General features: G+C 37.1%; 1 protein-coding gene across 10 annotated transcripts in view; it reads left to right on the top strand.

The window, feature by feature from the left end:
* Positions 1 to 16,517, top strand: part of agrn (agrin) — a 305,226-nt gene that overhangs the window by 120,029 nt on the left and 168,680 nt on the right. For all 10 annotated transcript variants that reach the window (XM_051097130.1, XM_051097123.1, XM_051097124.1 and 7 more), the window contains one exon: positions 2,373 to 2,411. In XM_051097130.1, coding sequence (XP_050953087.1) covers positions 2,373 to 2,411 — 39 coding nt within the window. The remainder of the gene's footprint in view (positions 1 to 2,372; positions 2,412 to 16,517) is intronic.

Here is a 16,517-nt window from a genome sequence, read left to right as displayed (position 1 = left end):
CTCAATGTTTTTTTTGTCAAGGTCGAAAGTTTACATCCCCCTTTAAGAATCATTAAAAATGTTATTTTACCAAAATAAGAGGGATTGTACAAAATGCATGTTATTGTTTATTTAGTACTGACCTGAATAAGATATTTCACATGAAAGATGTTTACATATAGTCCACAAGAGAAAATAGTTGAATTTATAAAAATGACCCGGTTCAAAAGTTTACATTCTCTTTATTCTTAATACTGTGTTTTTACCTGAATGATCCATAGCTGTGTTTTTTTATTTAGTGATAGTTGTTCATGAGTCGCTGGCCGCTGTTCTTCAGAAAAATCCTTTAAGCTCTAAATTCTTTGGTTTTCCAGCATTTTTGTGTGTTTGAACCCTTTCCAACAATGACTGTGTGATTTTGAGATCCATCTTTTCACACTGAGGACAACTGAGAGACTCATACGCAGCTATTACAGAAGGTTCAAATGCTTACTGATGCTTCAGAAGGAAACACAATGCATTAAGGGGGGGATTGCATTAAAACTTTTTGAATTTAAAGATCTGGGTAAATTTAACTTATTTTGTCTTCTGGGAAACATGTAAGTATCTTCTGTGGCTTCTGAAGGGCAGTACTAAATGAAAAAATATGATATTTATGCAAAATAACAAAAATGTACACATCTCCATTCTGTTCAAAAGTTTTCACCCCCCGGCTCTAAGTGTATGGTTTTACCTTCTGGACCATCGGTGAGCGTTCGAACCTTCTGTAATAGTTGCATATGAGTCCCTCAGTTGTCCTCAGTGTGAAAAGATGGATTTAAAAAAAAAAATTAAGTTTTTGTTGGTAAGGGTAAACCAAAGCATTTGTGGGAACTGAAGGATTTTTCTGAAAAACAGCAGGCAGTTTAACTGTTCAGGACAAACAAGGGGCTCATGAGCAACTATCACTAAACAAAAAAGCAGTGGATCATTCAGGTAACAACACAGTATTAAGAATGAAGGGGATGTAAACTTTTGAACCAGGTCATTTTTATCAATTCATTTATTATTTTCTCTTGTGGACTATATGTAAACATCCTTTATGCAAAATATGTTATTCCGGTCAGTACTAAATAAACAATAACATGCATTTTTTATGATCCCTATTATTTTGGTAAAATAATTCACATTTTTAATGATTCTGAAAGGCAGATGTTAACTTTTGACCTCAACTGTACATTGACATCTTCAAAATATCTTCTTTTATAATTGTGGATGTTTGTTGCTTATGTACACTGTATTGTTTTTCTGTCGTTTTCTTGTGATCTATAATTTTCTTGTGACCTCAACACACAACACATGTTGTTTTTTCGATGGTGATTTCTCAAACATTGTTCGATTGCCATGCAGATGTTCCATTCCCTCGAATTGGTTCGTAATGAAAATGAAAACACATGTTTAGAGTCTCTATAGTGTTTAAAAACAATAAAGTTGTAGCTTCCTTCACGAATGTCGTACAGTTAGACAGTAAAGTCCTCAATCACTGACAGACATAAAAACCTTTCAGCTTCAATGACTTGCTGAAATAAATAATAAATAAATTTTCTCATCCATGCTGCAGCAGCATGAGAACAGAAATGGGCAAGAAAAAGCAACAGAAAACACGTTGTGCTATTTAAAAAATCAGAAAATAGTTGATATTTTTAATAAAATGACATTTGTCAAAATCATGAGAGAATTAAGCGAAGATCTTAATCACAAGAGAGCCAAGTCTGTATTTTTAGCAAACAACTTGTTTGTTTAATGTATTCTGGTGTAAACTCATCTGTCGAACATCTGTCTGACATTTCAATGTCTGACCAAGAACATTTGGTTTAGTCTTGTATGATAAACAATTTTTATGGGTCACTTCTTGATGTAAAATCTGTGGAAGCAATTCTATCATACTAGTTAAAAGTTTGGGGACAGTAAGATTGTTTTATACACATTCTAAATGTCTTCACTGTCACTTTTGATCATTTTAATGTGCCTTTGCTGAATAAAAGTGAATTTCTTTAAAAAACAAAAAACGTACTGATCTGAAGCACAGTAGTGAACAGTAGTGTGTAATATTGAAGTATAATGTTTTTAACATTATTTCAATGCTGTAAGTGCATTACTGCAAACAAATTTGACAGCATGTCACGCCACGGATGCTGTCGATAGAGCTCAAGTTGTATTTAACCCGGAATATTCCTTTAATCTCATATTCCAACTGATCTCTTTTAATCTATTCTTTTTGAGATTTAACCTCTGTGAAAGAGTCATGTAGTCCGCTGTCCACCCACTCATTCGAAATGACTGCTGACCGCCTGGGACCATCCGGATGTCTTCCTTTTAACTAATGTGCCTCTCTCTCTCTTCTTCCTCCACAGATAAACCTGTTCACTTCACACCGGCTCCTCCTCCTGATGGTAAGTCCCATAAGAATTCCCCTGACCAGAGTGTTTTCAACCTGCCCAGATAATGATCTCAGCTCTGCCCGTTTGCTGTTTGAAGTGGGCGTCCTCGCCGCGTCGCTTCCCACCGCCGGCTTTTTTGTAGCCTGTTAACATGGTCAGCGAGAAGCAGGGAGGGACATCTGCTTTGATGTAGAAATCTCCTGACATCTTGATTTATCTCGACTGGCGGGATGCAGGGTGGCTGACTTCTCGGGCACGCGGCTTAAGTTTTCCCACATCCCCCTGGGACGCTGCTTCGTTTATTACTCAAGCTGATTAGCTGATTGCTTTTGCCAAGTTTATGAATATAAATCTCAGTATTAAATGAGGTATTGTTTCTCTCGTTGTCGCCATGCACTGAGAGTCATTAATTATACAACAACAATTTATTGGCAAATGGCATATCTCTGCACAGATTAATTGGGAGAAACAGCTGGTTTCCCCACTCTGTTAATGAATATTTATATGCGACAACATGAAATGGGCTTTGGAGGTTACTCCTGAGCTGCTGGCAGTGGAGATGCTTCTCTTTATGAGCTGGAGGGAGCTTCATTATGGACACCGTCGTAAATACTTGAACAAAATAGCTGCGCGTGTGTGGGTGTAGTCGGTATTAATGCGCCGAAATTACATGTGGTATAATTAACTCCAGTGCACACGTGCAAACATTTTGAAAGTTTTCAGCGTGGTTGTTAGCACCGACCAGACCTGAATGACCAAAGGAGCAGCAAACAAACCGTAATCGTGCGCTGAGAGCAATGCTGGGTTCATTTGTACACATTTTTATGATTTAGTCATGGTTTTTGTATATTGGTGAAAATATTCTCAAATTTACTCAATATTAAATCATATTTTATTGACCATTTCAGACTGATTATGACATTTCATTTTATAATTATATGAGTTATTTTAGTATTATTTAACAGGGTTTGTTTTAAGATGTTCTTCTTACAGTGTAATTATACATTTAAGTAGTGAGAAATATTAATTAACTACATGATTAACATGATTAATTATGCATAATTAATTGTTATTATAATAGTAAGTATATGTAAAGGGTAACAAGGACACCTTAAAATAAAGTGTTTTAGTGTTTTGAATGAGCTTTTATATTTATCATTATATATATAATCATTTAGGCTGATTTTACATAATTTTGGATTTAATTTTATACATAATCAGTGTCATTTTAGTATCATTTACTAATTTTTATTTTGAATGAGCTTTTATATTTATATTTATATTTTTAGTCTTTATTTTAGCTGTAGTAATTTTGACTTCTTGGTGAATATATTCTTTATATTTAGTCAATATTTAATCGTTTTTATTGATCACTTAGGCTGATTATGACATTTAATTTTATAGATCATCAATGTCATTTTAGTATTATTTACTAGTTTTCAGTATTTTGAATGAGCTTTTATATTTATATTTTCAGTCTTTAGTTTTAGTAATTTTGACTTGGTGAAAATATTCTTTACATTTAGTCAATATTTAGTCATTTTTATTGATCATTTAGGCTGAATATGATGTAATTTTAGATTTATAGATTACATTTTATAGATCATCAGTGTTATTTTAGTATTATTTACTAGTTTTTGGTACTTTGAATGAGCTTTTATATTTATATTTTCAGTCTTTATTTTAGTTTTAGTAATTTGGGCTTAATGGTAAAATTTCTTTATATTTAGTCAATATTTAGTCATCTTTCATTGACCATTTTAGACTGATTATGGCATTTAATTTTAGGTTTAATTTTATAGATCATCATTGTCAGTTTAGAAATATTTAGTTTTTAGTATTTTGAATGAGCTTTTATATTTATATTTTTTATACTATTTATTTATTTATTATTTTATTATTATTTTATTATGTAATTTTAGTACTTCATCTTAAGAAACTTCATTTCACTTAGTTGCCAAGGCAACTTGCTTTTTTTAAGTTTTAGTTTATCTAATATTAATCTTTCATTTATTTATTTATTTATTAAGCCAAATATTCAAATATATATATATATATATATATATATATATATATATAATATGTGTATGTATTAACCATATTTATTTATTCAGTTTGTTACACAGAGCACAGAATTTTAAGTTCTGCAAAAAAAAAAAAAAAAAAATGTTATATATATATTTTATATATATATATATATATATATATATATATATGATGTGTTTGACTGTTTTAATAATCTGATAGAAAAGCATTTGACCAATTCTGGACATTACTGTGATGATGAAACAATCATGTTCTTACTAGATTTTTTTTCCCAAAAACATTGTTAGTACACTGTTAACATTGCAAATTTTTTCTTATCACGTTTTCATCAACAGCACGTTTTAATTAAACACATTTAGTTAGCGTCACAATTCGACTTTGTATTTGTTGACAAAAAAACTTTGTTAAACATTTTCATCAGTAATTTTGTCGAGATTACAACTGCATTTGAAGAAACAGCTCTGCTGGGTCTAGGCTCGATTTGCACAATAATTGCCCAATCACCTGCTTCATAGGATGTTCTGTCTCAGGCTTTGAGAAAAGGCTTGTGTTAAAAATCTGGCTTTGAGATTAATTTTATCCCCCTGCAGCTACAAGACAATAGTTATTATCTCCTCGAAACGCTGTCCATGCGGCACTGGCGGGTAATTATGTCTGATTGATGTTTTGATTAACCTTACTCCTTACCAAGAGATCAGAAACTCGTAAAATGTAACTTAAAATGTATACATCTGACTCGTAGAGAAACAAAGGCAGTATGTGCTTCTAACTGCTTTTTAATAGAAGTTTAATGACATTAGAGATTGCTTTGAAAACCTGCAGTTCTGAGAGAAATTGTGAGGCGTCGAGTGCAAGTCGCAAAACTCCATTCCCTCTTTGATGGTTTCCGAACCGTGGGCTATTGATCACACCGCGCATTTTCGATACATGGATGTTTCTTCCTCCCCGCCTGTTTGTTTCCACTCTAGCCAAGCGTTTAAAAGCCACAGCCAGCTCCTAATTACATTTCCGATTGTTCTGCTACTTCTCAGACTGACGGTTCTTTATGTCCCAGACCTACACAAGCCCGCAGAACAGGGCTCTCCTCCCGGCTATCTCATCCCCTGCCCCGCGGCTGCCGTTTTCAGAGGCCATTAAGCGTCAAGGGAGATCGCTTGTCCAATTACACTTCCATCCCCGATCCGTCATTGCCATATTAATTCGTTACAAGACCGAGATGTACTTATATAAAAGCCTGTGCATTAGGAAAATGGGCATGAGAGGGAAAACATGTTCCCCCGATCCAAGGACATAATGACATTCCCAGACCAAATTATCTACAGATATTTAATTAAACGGAATCACATCACAGACATCCAAGTATCCCGCTATTACAAGCACAATTGAAGTGTTTCCCCTTCAAATGACAGAAACCAATCCGTATTGAAGTTTCCCCCACTTTGTATGTGCATCTGCCCATTCCAACTCGATGTTTAATCACTAGCTGAAACCTGACAAAGCAACAAAGCAACCTTTAATTAGCGTCGTTTTGTAGGCCGCTTGTTCCGTGTCTTTAAGCGGATGTCCTTCAGAGTTTTATCCGCTCAAGTCGGCAAACCAAACGCTGGCGGATTCTCAAACCCAGGGCCGCGTTGCCCACACAAAGGTCATTCGTGTAAGATTTGGCACAGCTTTGTCCCGTTAATTATCTTAGAAAGTTGGCTTGAGGAAAACATCTTGCTTTCGCTAAAACAAATGTTCGTTTGTTTGTATGCAGCCCACTTACGACGTTGTGCACGCCAAGCGATAAACTTGAGGGGATTCTGTACTTGGAATGCCCTCGGTTTGGCCAGCCATTGGTGTTATTTTTGGTAGAAGTCAAAGAAACAATGACGGAATTGTGTTGGGTAGTTTATAACCGTCAGATCAGATGTTTTTGACCGGTTACAAACGAGAAGATTTCGCCTGTAGCAATAGGTCACCTAGCATTCCCGCTTTAATTTGGGTCATGTTGGAAATGAGATGCTAAGATGCGGACATGGTAACTCAAACCCTCCTCGCTGTCTCCTACACATCTCGACATGTGGTAATAAATACGCTCCATTTGAATGCAGCCTTCCGTTCGGCGTTTGTCACAGCGAATTTTCCCCCTCGGGGCCGAGCTGTACCTGCAAAAAAAACATAATAGCAGATTGAATCGAGTAGGTGGTGAGATGTTTATGTGGGCTCGAGCTGTGGACTTACTTTCAGAGACCCTGCCAAACTTTCTCCAGCTTTGAGAAGCTCAAACGGCCACTTTGGAAATGGGAAACGATAATAAATAAAAGGCAGGAATTGTGTAATTTATTCAGCCATTGCTGTGTTCTTGACAGAAGGAAGCGGAATTAATTATTACCAGTCTCTTATCTTAATTAAATCTTTTCATGTCATGGATTTCACACAAAAGAGCCCGAAAAATCATGTTCATCTTTTTTTTTCAGTTTTTGCGGAGAACGGCGCGTATCAAGATATCAAATACGTGGCATAAATTCAACTGGGGATTAACTGTTATACCTAACTCTAACGCTCTGCGAAGTTTTCAAGTTTGACATTACTCCTGGAAGTTTTGTTGCCCTCTGTGCTGTCTGAACATAAATACGACTGCGAGAAATTCTCGAGAATGCCTGTCTTTGTAGTTCTGTAGCATCAGCATTTGCTTGCATAAGCAACAAACAGAAGAGCTTGTCAGAGAGAGCAAATCAGAAAGATGTGGGCAAAGCTTGTTTTGATATTAATCTGTCTAACATATTCTTGACACAACTCAGCGGCGTACTGCACAGAAATGGAAGATATTGATTTCTGAGGTGAGAGATGGCAAGTTTACGCATTGAGGGTAAGAAAGTAGATGTAAGATGTGACCGGTTTGTTCCAGAGAATTGTGAGGAAAGCAATTCATATTGACATTCGCATCAGTGAGGTTTGTCACGGCTCTGGTTTTACCTGGGCTTCAGATTGAAAATATACACTTTTATGCAGTCTTATGTGTTCAAGTCAGATTGGCATTTGGGTCAATGGCATGTAAGAGTGTCCACGATAAAGATAAGAAAAACACTTTGAACGTTCTTAGAGATGTACTTTTTGGTTTCATATGGCTGTAAAGAATGTGTATTTTCAACCATTTTTGATATAATGACTCTAAAAAGGTCATGCGGTTGAACCATCAAGTAGGGATGGCTCGATACCATAATTTTGGCTGCGGTACGATACCAGAATGTGATACCTCGGTATCGATACTATAGGTAACAAATAACCAGCCTCAAAAGATAAATGAATTGAAAACAATTTAGTAAGTGATGTTAACATACTAAACACGTATTAGTTCATTTATCATTTATAACTAAGTATTGATAGATTAATAAGTGCTGTAATACTTATTAGGTCAACTTACCTAATGGATTTTGACAAAGGTTGATTTACTGTAAAGTGATATTCTAAAAGTCAAAGTATTGGTTTCAGATTGTAGTTGTGATCAGTTGTGAATAAAAGTTAATCAAATCTGAATTTATGAATGATGCACTCACCTGTCGATCTCTAAATTCGCGTTAGAGATCAGGATGAGCAAGTGACAAATGCTTGGCAAGATTTGATGTGTTGCCTCCTGTGCATACAGGTACAGTAAGGTCAGCTTGTTCGCCTTTATCATCTGTTTTGTATGCAAAATAATGCCATATTTTATGTCTACTGTTGTCTTTATTTACTAGTTTCGAGCGCGTTGATGGAGTTTCATCTGTTTGATGATCCACTGCGTTGTTCATTTGTCACGTTTACCGGTTTTGCAAGGGGTATATAACTGCAGCTTGGAGATCTCCAAATGAGGGCGGGAACTCCAAAACAGGGTTGGTGCTCCAAACTGGGTGTGGCTTCCTCCCTTTGACAGACAGGCACATGACACGCATGCATAATTTTCCCTCCAATCTACTTCAGCTCAAACTGATTTTAAAGATTTTATTGGTTGTGTCAATTGCAGTGTTGATCACCTACATTATGCTACACAAATGCTAACCCCTAAACCTACCCCACACCTTACCCCAACCTTAACCAGTGGAATTGACTGCAGGGCGGTATTGCCACTGAATAGTGTGGCAGATAAACAGTTAATACGATAATGCGATATAAGATTGCTGGGCCGTTCTGTAACTTCCCAACTGGACCTCACCGGAAAATTTGACTTTTAGTTACATCCAGTGTCACTACCCCCTCCTACCCTGTGAATTTCAAGAACCGGGACGCCCCCGTTGCTTAAAACAAAGCGATAGAGTAAAACCTTTCCCCTGCTCTTCACTGGGACGGCTCGTGGGAGAGCTCGTGGGTGATTCCCGTTTATGTTATTAACCACTGGCCACGAGCTTTGGGGCTCTGCTCTCACTGAGCATATTTATTTATATAGCATAGTTTATTTTATTTGAAATCAACTACAAACTGTTTATTTTGTAAAGTTTAGTTTTGAAATGTAAGTCAATAACAATATGGAGGAAAGTCTTTGTGCGACGAGACCCCGCCCCATTTTGGAGGTTCTGCCACTTTTGGAGTTCCCGCCCCATTTTGGAGATCTCCGGTCTGCAGTTTTATATACTTGGAGGGTTTCGCAGAAATTTGGGAAGCACTACAGGTGAACTTCGGAACAGCAGCGTATAAAATACCAAACTGATCAAAACGATGGTATCGAACCGTTTGAAATAAAATATATACCGATATTTTTCCAGTACCAGTATACCCACTTAGAGAAGTCTGCAAGGGTCCTCTTAGACTTTTTTTCTGCTTGTTGGTTGTACAAAAAAAAACGTAAGAAGTGCCATTCATAAATCATAAATGACTTCTTTTAATGTTATGTATCATTTAATATATGAATTAATTTTTAAGTATTATGTTATTTATTTATTCATAGGAATTTCATTCTCAGAACATTTGTATCACCCTGACATTTTCAACTCTTCCCACAGAACATATCAAAATGATTAATAATTCAAAAATGTAAAACATTTCTATCAAAGAAATGCTGTATTCAAGTCACTGCGCTTTCTAGCTCCCTTGAATAGTAACGTACCAAAATGGCGGCAGAATAAGGAGGATGTCAAATGGTGTAGTTTTGGATTTATTTTATCAGAATTACAACCCATAGCTGTAATGCATTCAGGATGAGGATGAAACATCGAGGGTTATTTCTGAAGCATTCACAGATGCATTAGTGAGGCAGGAATACCTTGAGATGCTGTGTTGTATGATTAATGTGATCGTTTGGCACATAGATCTAGGGTTCAGATGTTGTTGACAGGCTTACAAGGAAACGCGAAATGACTTGATAGGACCGTAATGCGAGGGCAATCCCTATCGGTTTTTTAATTGTTAATCGCACCCGTTAAAATTAGAACGCTCTCTAGTCTCATTATGAAACCAATTATGTCGCATACACTTCAGTTTTTATTACACAGACTTTGGCTTGTCTTTCTATTAGTGTAATTGTTCAAGACTTGAGTTATATAATAGATCCTGAAAACCATTTATCATTGTTTTATGGATGTTATTCCATTATAGAGTATGAGCGAACAGTATAATGCATATTGTTCAGCCGAAAATATGGTGTATATGTGGATTAGCACAAATTATCACAGTATTCTTTAAAAAAAAAACGTTAAAATAATTAACTACATTAACTACAGTTATTTTACATAGTAAAAATGTTCACAATTTTACTTTTTTTGCTGTATTTTGGATCAAATAAATGCAGACTTAGTGAGCAGAAGAGACTTCTTTAAAAAACATTAAAAATCTTTTGACTGGTAGTGTAATACATAGAAATATTTGTGATTTGAAGCAAACATAAAAAAGGGCTGTAATACACAGATATTTCTAAATAACTATGAATAGAGAAGGATGTTTTTATCCCCTAGAGTGTGCAGTTACAACATCTGCAAGTACGAGCCAATTGTTGCTCTGCTAACCATCTTGTTTCTGACCCTCAATAGTGCATATTTGTACGGGTTGCATGTTGTGTCCTGTAATGGCGTTGCATTTTTCTTCATAAAAAGACTCACCATGTGTCTTGCCAGTCAGATTTTGCACAGCATTTTTATTTTTTTGATTGTCATCATAAAAGCAAATCCTCACAGCAGGAGGGCCACTGTCCTCTAAATTGTGTGCTCCGCTTTCTCTGTCCAGTCTAGTGTAACTGTACAGCGAAACTGCTTTGTAATTCTATTCAAATGTTCCAGCGGCAGCGGGAGCAGCACAGTCAGTGTTTGTGCCTGGACTGCTGCTGACATGATGGAGTAGGTCTGCATGAAGAGTGCAGGAAACCATAAATCTCCCTGTTTAAACCCCCAAAACACGATCTTTCCCCTTCTCTCTCTCTTTCTCACTTGCTAACGAAAACAGACAAGGTCTTTGCACCCATGGAAGCCGACCAGTCCTTTTACCCTGTTTTGCAAGACTCGATATTGCACTGGACAGTTGTTTGGGCCAAGTTGTGCGTATTTGTGCTCGTCCATTGCCTTCGGTCACATATACCTGAAAGGAGTCCAACTCATTCTCATCTAATTTGTATTGTTTCCCAGACTTCCCCTTAATGGCTTGTTTGACATGTGTGCTCCGCGCCACTGCACACAATTATGACAAGGTGCTTAGACAGCCCGGCGAGGCTGGAGGCCAACATTTCTATTGACACTCGCTCTTTTACGGCAGTGGCCTGCCGAGAACCGAGAGCCAGCCGTCGCCTTGAGTGATCGTGATAGATGTGGCTATCTGTGCAGGTGTGAGCGTGCGTTCATGTGCATGTAAACTAGCGTCGCTTTCCATCAAGAAGCCCGTTGCTGAGTTTATTGCATGCAGACGCTCCTTTTGTGTTATATAGTGTCGGAAGGATTTTAGTATCAATGTCAGAGAATGAAAGGGAGAAAATGAGAGACTTTGGCTCTCATTTTAAGTCTCAGTTGGGTGAGTCCATTGGTTGAAAGTACTTTTAGTGGGTATTGTACGCAGCGGCTAAATAGAAATCTTTCAGAACGTCTGAAATGTTATTACCGCCATTTATGTTTTTGAAATCGTTACATATAATCATGTATATAATCAGTGCTTATGTTAGTTTACAGTTCTGCGTATCAGCGTAGCACACCAGTAGCTAACTTAGTCTAAAACATATGCAGAAGTCTTTTATGTCTTTGTGACTTTGATTAATTTAATTTAGTCTGTTCATGTCTTTCTCTGTACCCTAACTGTCTTGAACCGGAATACACAGAGTTCACGCAGAGCTAGACAAGACAATCATTTGAGGTTAAAAAGTATATAAATTGTCTTTTTTTTTTTTTAGAAAATAACCGATCGTTTCGCTAGATAAAACTCTTCGTTTAGAACCTTTTGAAGCTGCATTTAAACTGCATTTTGGAAGTTCAAACTCTGGGGCACCATAGAAGTCCACTATATGGAAAGAAATCCTAAAATGTTTCTTTCTTTATCTTGAATAATTTATTAATCCTGAAATATTTCTTTAAGACTGAAGGGAGAAAGACATGAACATCTTGGATGACAAGGGGGTGAGTAAATTATCTGTAAAAATCCCCTGAACGATAGTGAATATGTATATTTCTAAATGCATATTTAAAGGGACAGTTCGCCCAAAAATGAAAATTACCCCATGATTTACCCACCCTCAAGGTGTATATGACTTTCTTCTTTCAGAGGAATACAATCAGAGCTATATCAAAAAATGTCTTGCCTCTTTCAAGCTTTATAATGGCAATGAATGGCTGTTGAGATTTTGAAGTCCAATAAAGTGCATTCATCCATCATAAGTGCTCCACACAGCTCCAGGGGGTTAATAAAGGCCTCCTGAAGTGATTTGATGCATTTGTGTAAGAAAAATATCCCTATGTAAAACTTTAGAAACCGTAATCTGTAGCTTCCACTATCTGTCATGCATACATTCACGAGAGAATGGCGTTTCGACGGATGACATAGGATGTAGGCGTAGCGTAAGCTCTGATAAGCATGTTTTGTTTACAGAAGCAAAGGAAAACCAATCTCCTCTCTGCTTAAATTGAAATCAAACAACACGTTTTGTACTTCTAATTCATAACCGGTATTTTGCTTTGCTTTCTCCTCTCTGCCTCCGCATTTGTCCGTTCTCATCGAAGCTTACGCTGCGTCTATGTCCTGCGTCATCCGCTGGAACGCCACTCTCTTGCAAATGTGTGTACGACAGTTAACATAAGCTAGAGATTACGGTTTATAAAGTTTTTTTTTTGTTTTGTTTTGTTTTTTTTACACAAATGCATCAATTCGTTTCAGAAGGCATTTATTAACCCACCAGAGCCGTGTGGAGTACTTATTATGATGGATGGATGCACTTTATTGGACTTCAAAATCTCAACAGCCATTCACTGCCATTATAAATCTTGGAAGAGCAGGACATTTTTTAATATATTTCTGATTGTATTTGTTTGCAAGAAGAAAGTAATATACACCTAGGATGGCTTGAGGGTGAGTAAATCATGCTGTAATTTTCATTTTTGGGTGAACTATCCCTTTAAATTAAAAAACAACAACAAAAAAATGAAATATTTGTTTTAAATATACATTCATACCAACATGAATTTCTGCAGAAGGCAGAGAGAAGTTGGAAGATTCTTGTTGGGAGGATGTGTTTTACCCTCCTGTTTGCTTTTAATGATACATCTTGGAATCCTTAATTGAAAGAGGGCAAATAAAGGCTGTTTTGTATGCAGCCATTTGCAACTCCGCCATGCAACTCTGGAGAAGCCTGCACTGAGATCATTTGCATAATGAAAGTGATTGTATGTGTCACAGAAGGAAGAGCCAGGCAGCTGGAAAGGTGGCAACTTGGGGGGGAATTTTAACACACCTCTCCGACAGAAAGAGAGCTGGAGCAAAAAGAATCTGAAAAAAAAGACAGAAGGGTAGAAAAGTCATCCGATGCATAAACAAAGATGTGAGCAAGAGCCCCTTTGGTGATCTGGGAGGTGCATTATGAATGCATAATCAAAATACCTTTGTTTATATATATTTATGACAGGAAATATGCTCAGGTTACACAGCCATGCTTTTGCTTATTATTCAACCACGTCCTGAAGCATTAATCATCTTTAATCAGTCAAAAGTGTATCTTGTGCCAAAATGGGAACATTGAAGGCATTCTAGAGTAACAAAACTAACTTTAGGTTACACCCCCCTCATTTTCCTCATATGCAACACATTAGGCATGACGTTCCGCCCGGCAGGAGCCTGACGAGATCTCTTCCAGCTGTTGTCCTGTACTGTTTCCCAGCATGCCTCGTTCTGAGGCCGTGTCCATCATGATAGGCTCTGATTTGCCTCAATTAGTTCAGCCTGGACATTCATCTGACTGTTGGAATGCTGTTTTGCGGCTCCTGAAATTAATGAGCCCGTCCGAGAGGCCCTCCCAGAAGTCGAACCCCGGGGCTCCAACGCATTGACAAGACTGCAGGCAAGGCCTTTGGCTGGTCCCTTCAGGACCCTGCCGTGAAGAAATACTCATAGCAAAGCATAATGGCCTGTAAAAAGAAATATTCTAGCGTTTTCAAGCTGTTTTTGTGAAGAGCTAGTTAGGCATCTCAGTGATGGAAACCTCATCATTAGATTCGTATCAATATTTCAGTCACACTTTGCGTCGTGGGGAGATGCCAGCAGGAGGGCCGTTTCAGATGCTGCATCTTATCCCAACATGAGAAAGCATGCAGATGTCATTTGCATTTCTCTCTATGCACTGCTTGCGTATGTGTCTGAACCATCTCACTCATCGTCTTCTTCGTGAAGGGCTGCATACATCTCCCTTTCTATCAGCCTGTCTTTTGCCTTGCTATTTTTTGAGAATGTCTGCCGTAGGCTCGGCTGGATGAGATTGAGGTGTCTGTCGTTGATGCCTGAGGAGGGGAAGGGGGCATTCGCTCTGGATCGGGCCCAGGTGAGGTGAGAGCGCGTCTGGATGTGCAGTTGAAATCCCTGCAGCCAGTCGTTGCTTTCTCTGAGCTGTCAGTGCTTCGGTTTGGTTGTCAAAATGGAAGATGTCAGGGTCACCGTGGTCAGAAACTTTCTGTTTTCGGAAGAAGTTGTGTTTCAGTGGCGCAGTTTATAGAAAGGCTTTTTTGGGAAGATTGCACTTCTTACTGTCAAATAAATCCAGCGTCTTCAAACTTCAAATGCAAAGTTAAATTTAGCTGGATTGCAAAATCCAGTTTTGCAGATTGCAGTTCTTTTTCTATTTTCAGGATATGGATAGTTCACTTAGAATGTTCACACTGCTCTTTTCCATACAAAATGTTGTACAGCCCTACTGCAAACCTTGATTTTGAAAATAAACTATTGTTTTGGTAATCGAGTAATCTATCGATTATTCTGAAGATTAATCAAGTAATCGCATGGTTTTATTAAACAAAACTGTTTAAATACATAATGTAAACATAAAGAAAATATAAACAATAGAGCTAATGTACATTACGCATTATAACAAGTGACTACAGAATGCGCCAATGGCCTGATGGTTATTTTTACACTTTACTGCACAATCTAGTCCTTGTTTAGTATTGACTAAACTAAATTTAATTTAAATGTGTGGACACCGAAACGTGTAAACTCAGAGTGAGGGTTTAAACTTTTATTTTGAAGTCACGATGAACTGTTAGCATATTGAGAAAGGGAAAATAATAGTTGAATTTATAAAAATGACCTGGTTCAAAAGTTTACATCCCCTTGATTCCTAATACTATGTTGTTACCTGAATGATCCACAGCTGTGTTTTTTTGTTTAGAGATAGTTGTTCATGAATCCTTTGTTTGTCCTGAACAGTTAAACTGCCTGCTGTTCTTCAGAAAAATCCTTCAGGTCCCACAAATTCTTTGGTTTTCCAGCATTTTTGTGTATTTGAACCCTTTCCAACAATGACTGTATGATTTTAAAATCCATCTTTTCACACTGAGGCATTAAGAGCTGGGTGTGAAAACTTTTGAACAGAATGGAGATGTGTGCGTTTTTGTTATTTTGCCTAAATATCATATTTTTTCATGTAGTACTGCCCTTCAGAGGCTACAAATTGTAGTTACATGTTTCCCAGAAGACAATATGAGTTAAATTTACCCTGATCCTCAAATTCAAAAACTCAAAAACGTTTTCACCCCCCGTTTCCTAATGCATCTGGTTTCCTTCTGAAGGAATGGTTGCGTATGAGTCCCTCAGTTGTCCTCAGTGTGAAAAGATGGAACTCAAAATCACACAGTCATTGTTGGAAAGGGTTCAAATACACAAAAATGCTAGAAAACCAAAGAATTTGTGGGAACAGCAGGCAGCTTAACTGTTCAGAACAAACAAGGGACTCATGAACAACTATCACTAAAAAAAAAAAAACAGCTGTGGATCATTCAGGTAACAACACAAGGGGATGTAAACTTTTGAACCAGTTCATTTTTATAAATTATTTTCTCTTGTGGACTATATGTAAACATCTTTTATGTGAAATATCTCATTCAAGTTAGTAATAAATAAAAAAAAAAAACATGCATTTTGTATGATCCCTCTTATTTTGGTAAAATAGTTAACATTTTTAATGATTCTGAAAGGGGGCCATTCTGCGTAATATCTCTATTTGTTATCCTTGGGAAAATAAAAATAAATTCTACAGGTTTTGAATGACATAAGGTTGAATAACTGATGACAGAATGATTATTTTTAGGTAAAATGTCCCTTTAAAGTCAGTTCCTTTCAGCATTCAGCCCATCCACTGATACTTTTAACTGTGTTTTATGCGGACCATTTCAGAAATGTTTAATTGTAGGTATGCTGTTTCCACTGCATTGAACGTAACGTTTCCCACAGGTGTTGAATATTTCAGAATGAATTTCAATGAGTTTCTCTAAAGAGGCACCTATTGGTATTCTTTAAAGTACCGTTTGTGCGTCAATCCTTGTGTGACTAGAAACCCATAAAGCATCGCTTTTTTTGGAAGCTCGCACGACAATCCATACTCCTTTATGCGGTGTAATTGTGCAGATCTGAGAGCTCAAGTAATCATAATCAGTTATGGATAATTTT

Source organism: Labeo rohita, chromosome 23, assembly GCF_022985175.1.
Source record: "Labeo rohita strain BAU-BD-2019 chromosome 23, IGBB_LRoh.1.0, whole genome shotgun sequence".
Taxonomy (NCBI): Eukaryota; Metazoa; Chordata; class Actinopteri; order Cypriniformes; family Cyprinidae; genus Labeo; species Labeo rohita.
This window is presented reverse-complemented; position numbering and strand designations above follow the sequence as displayed.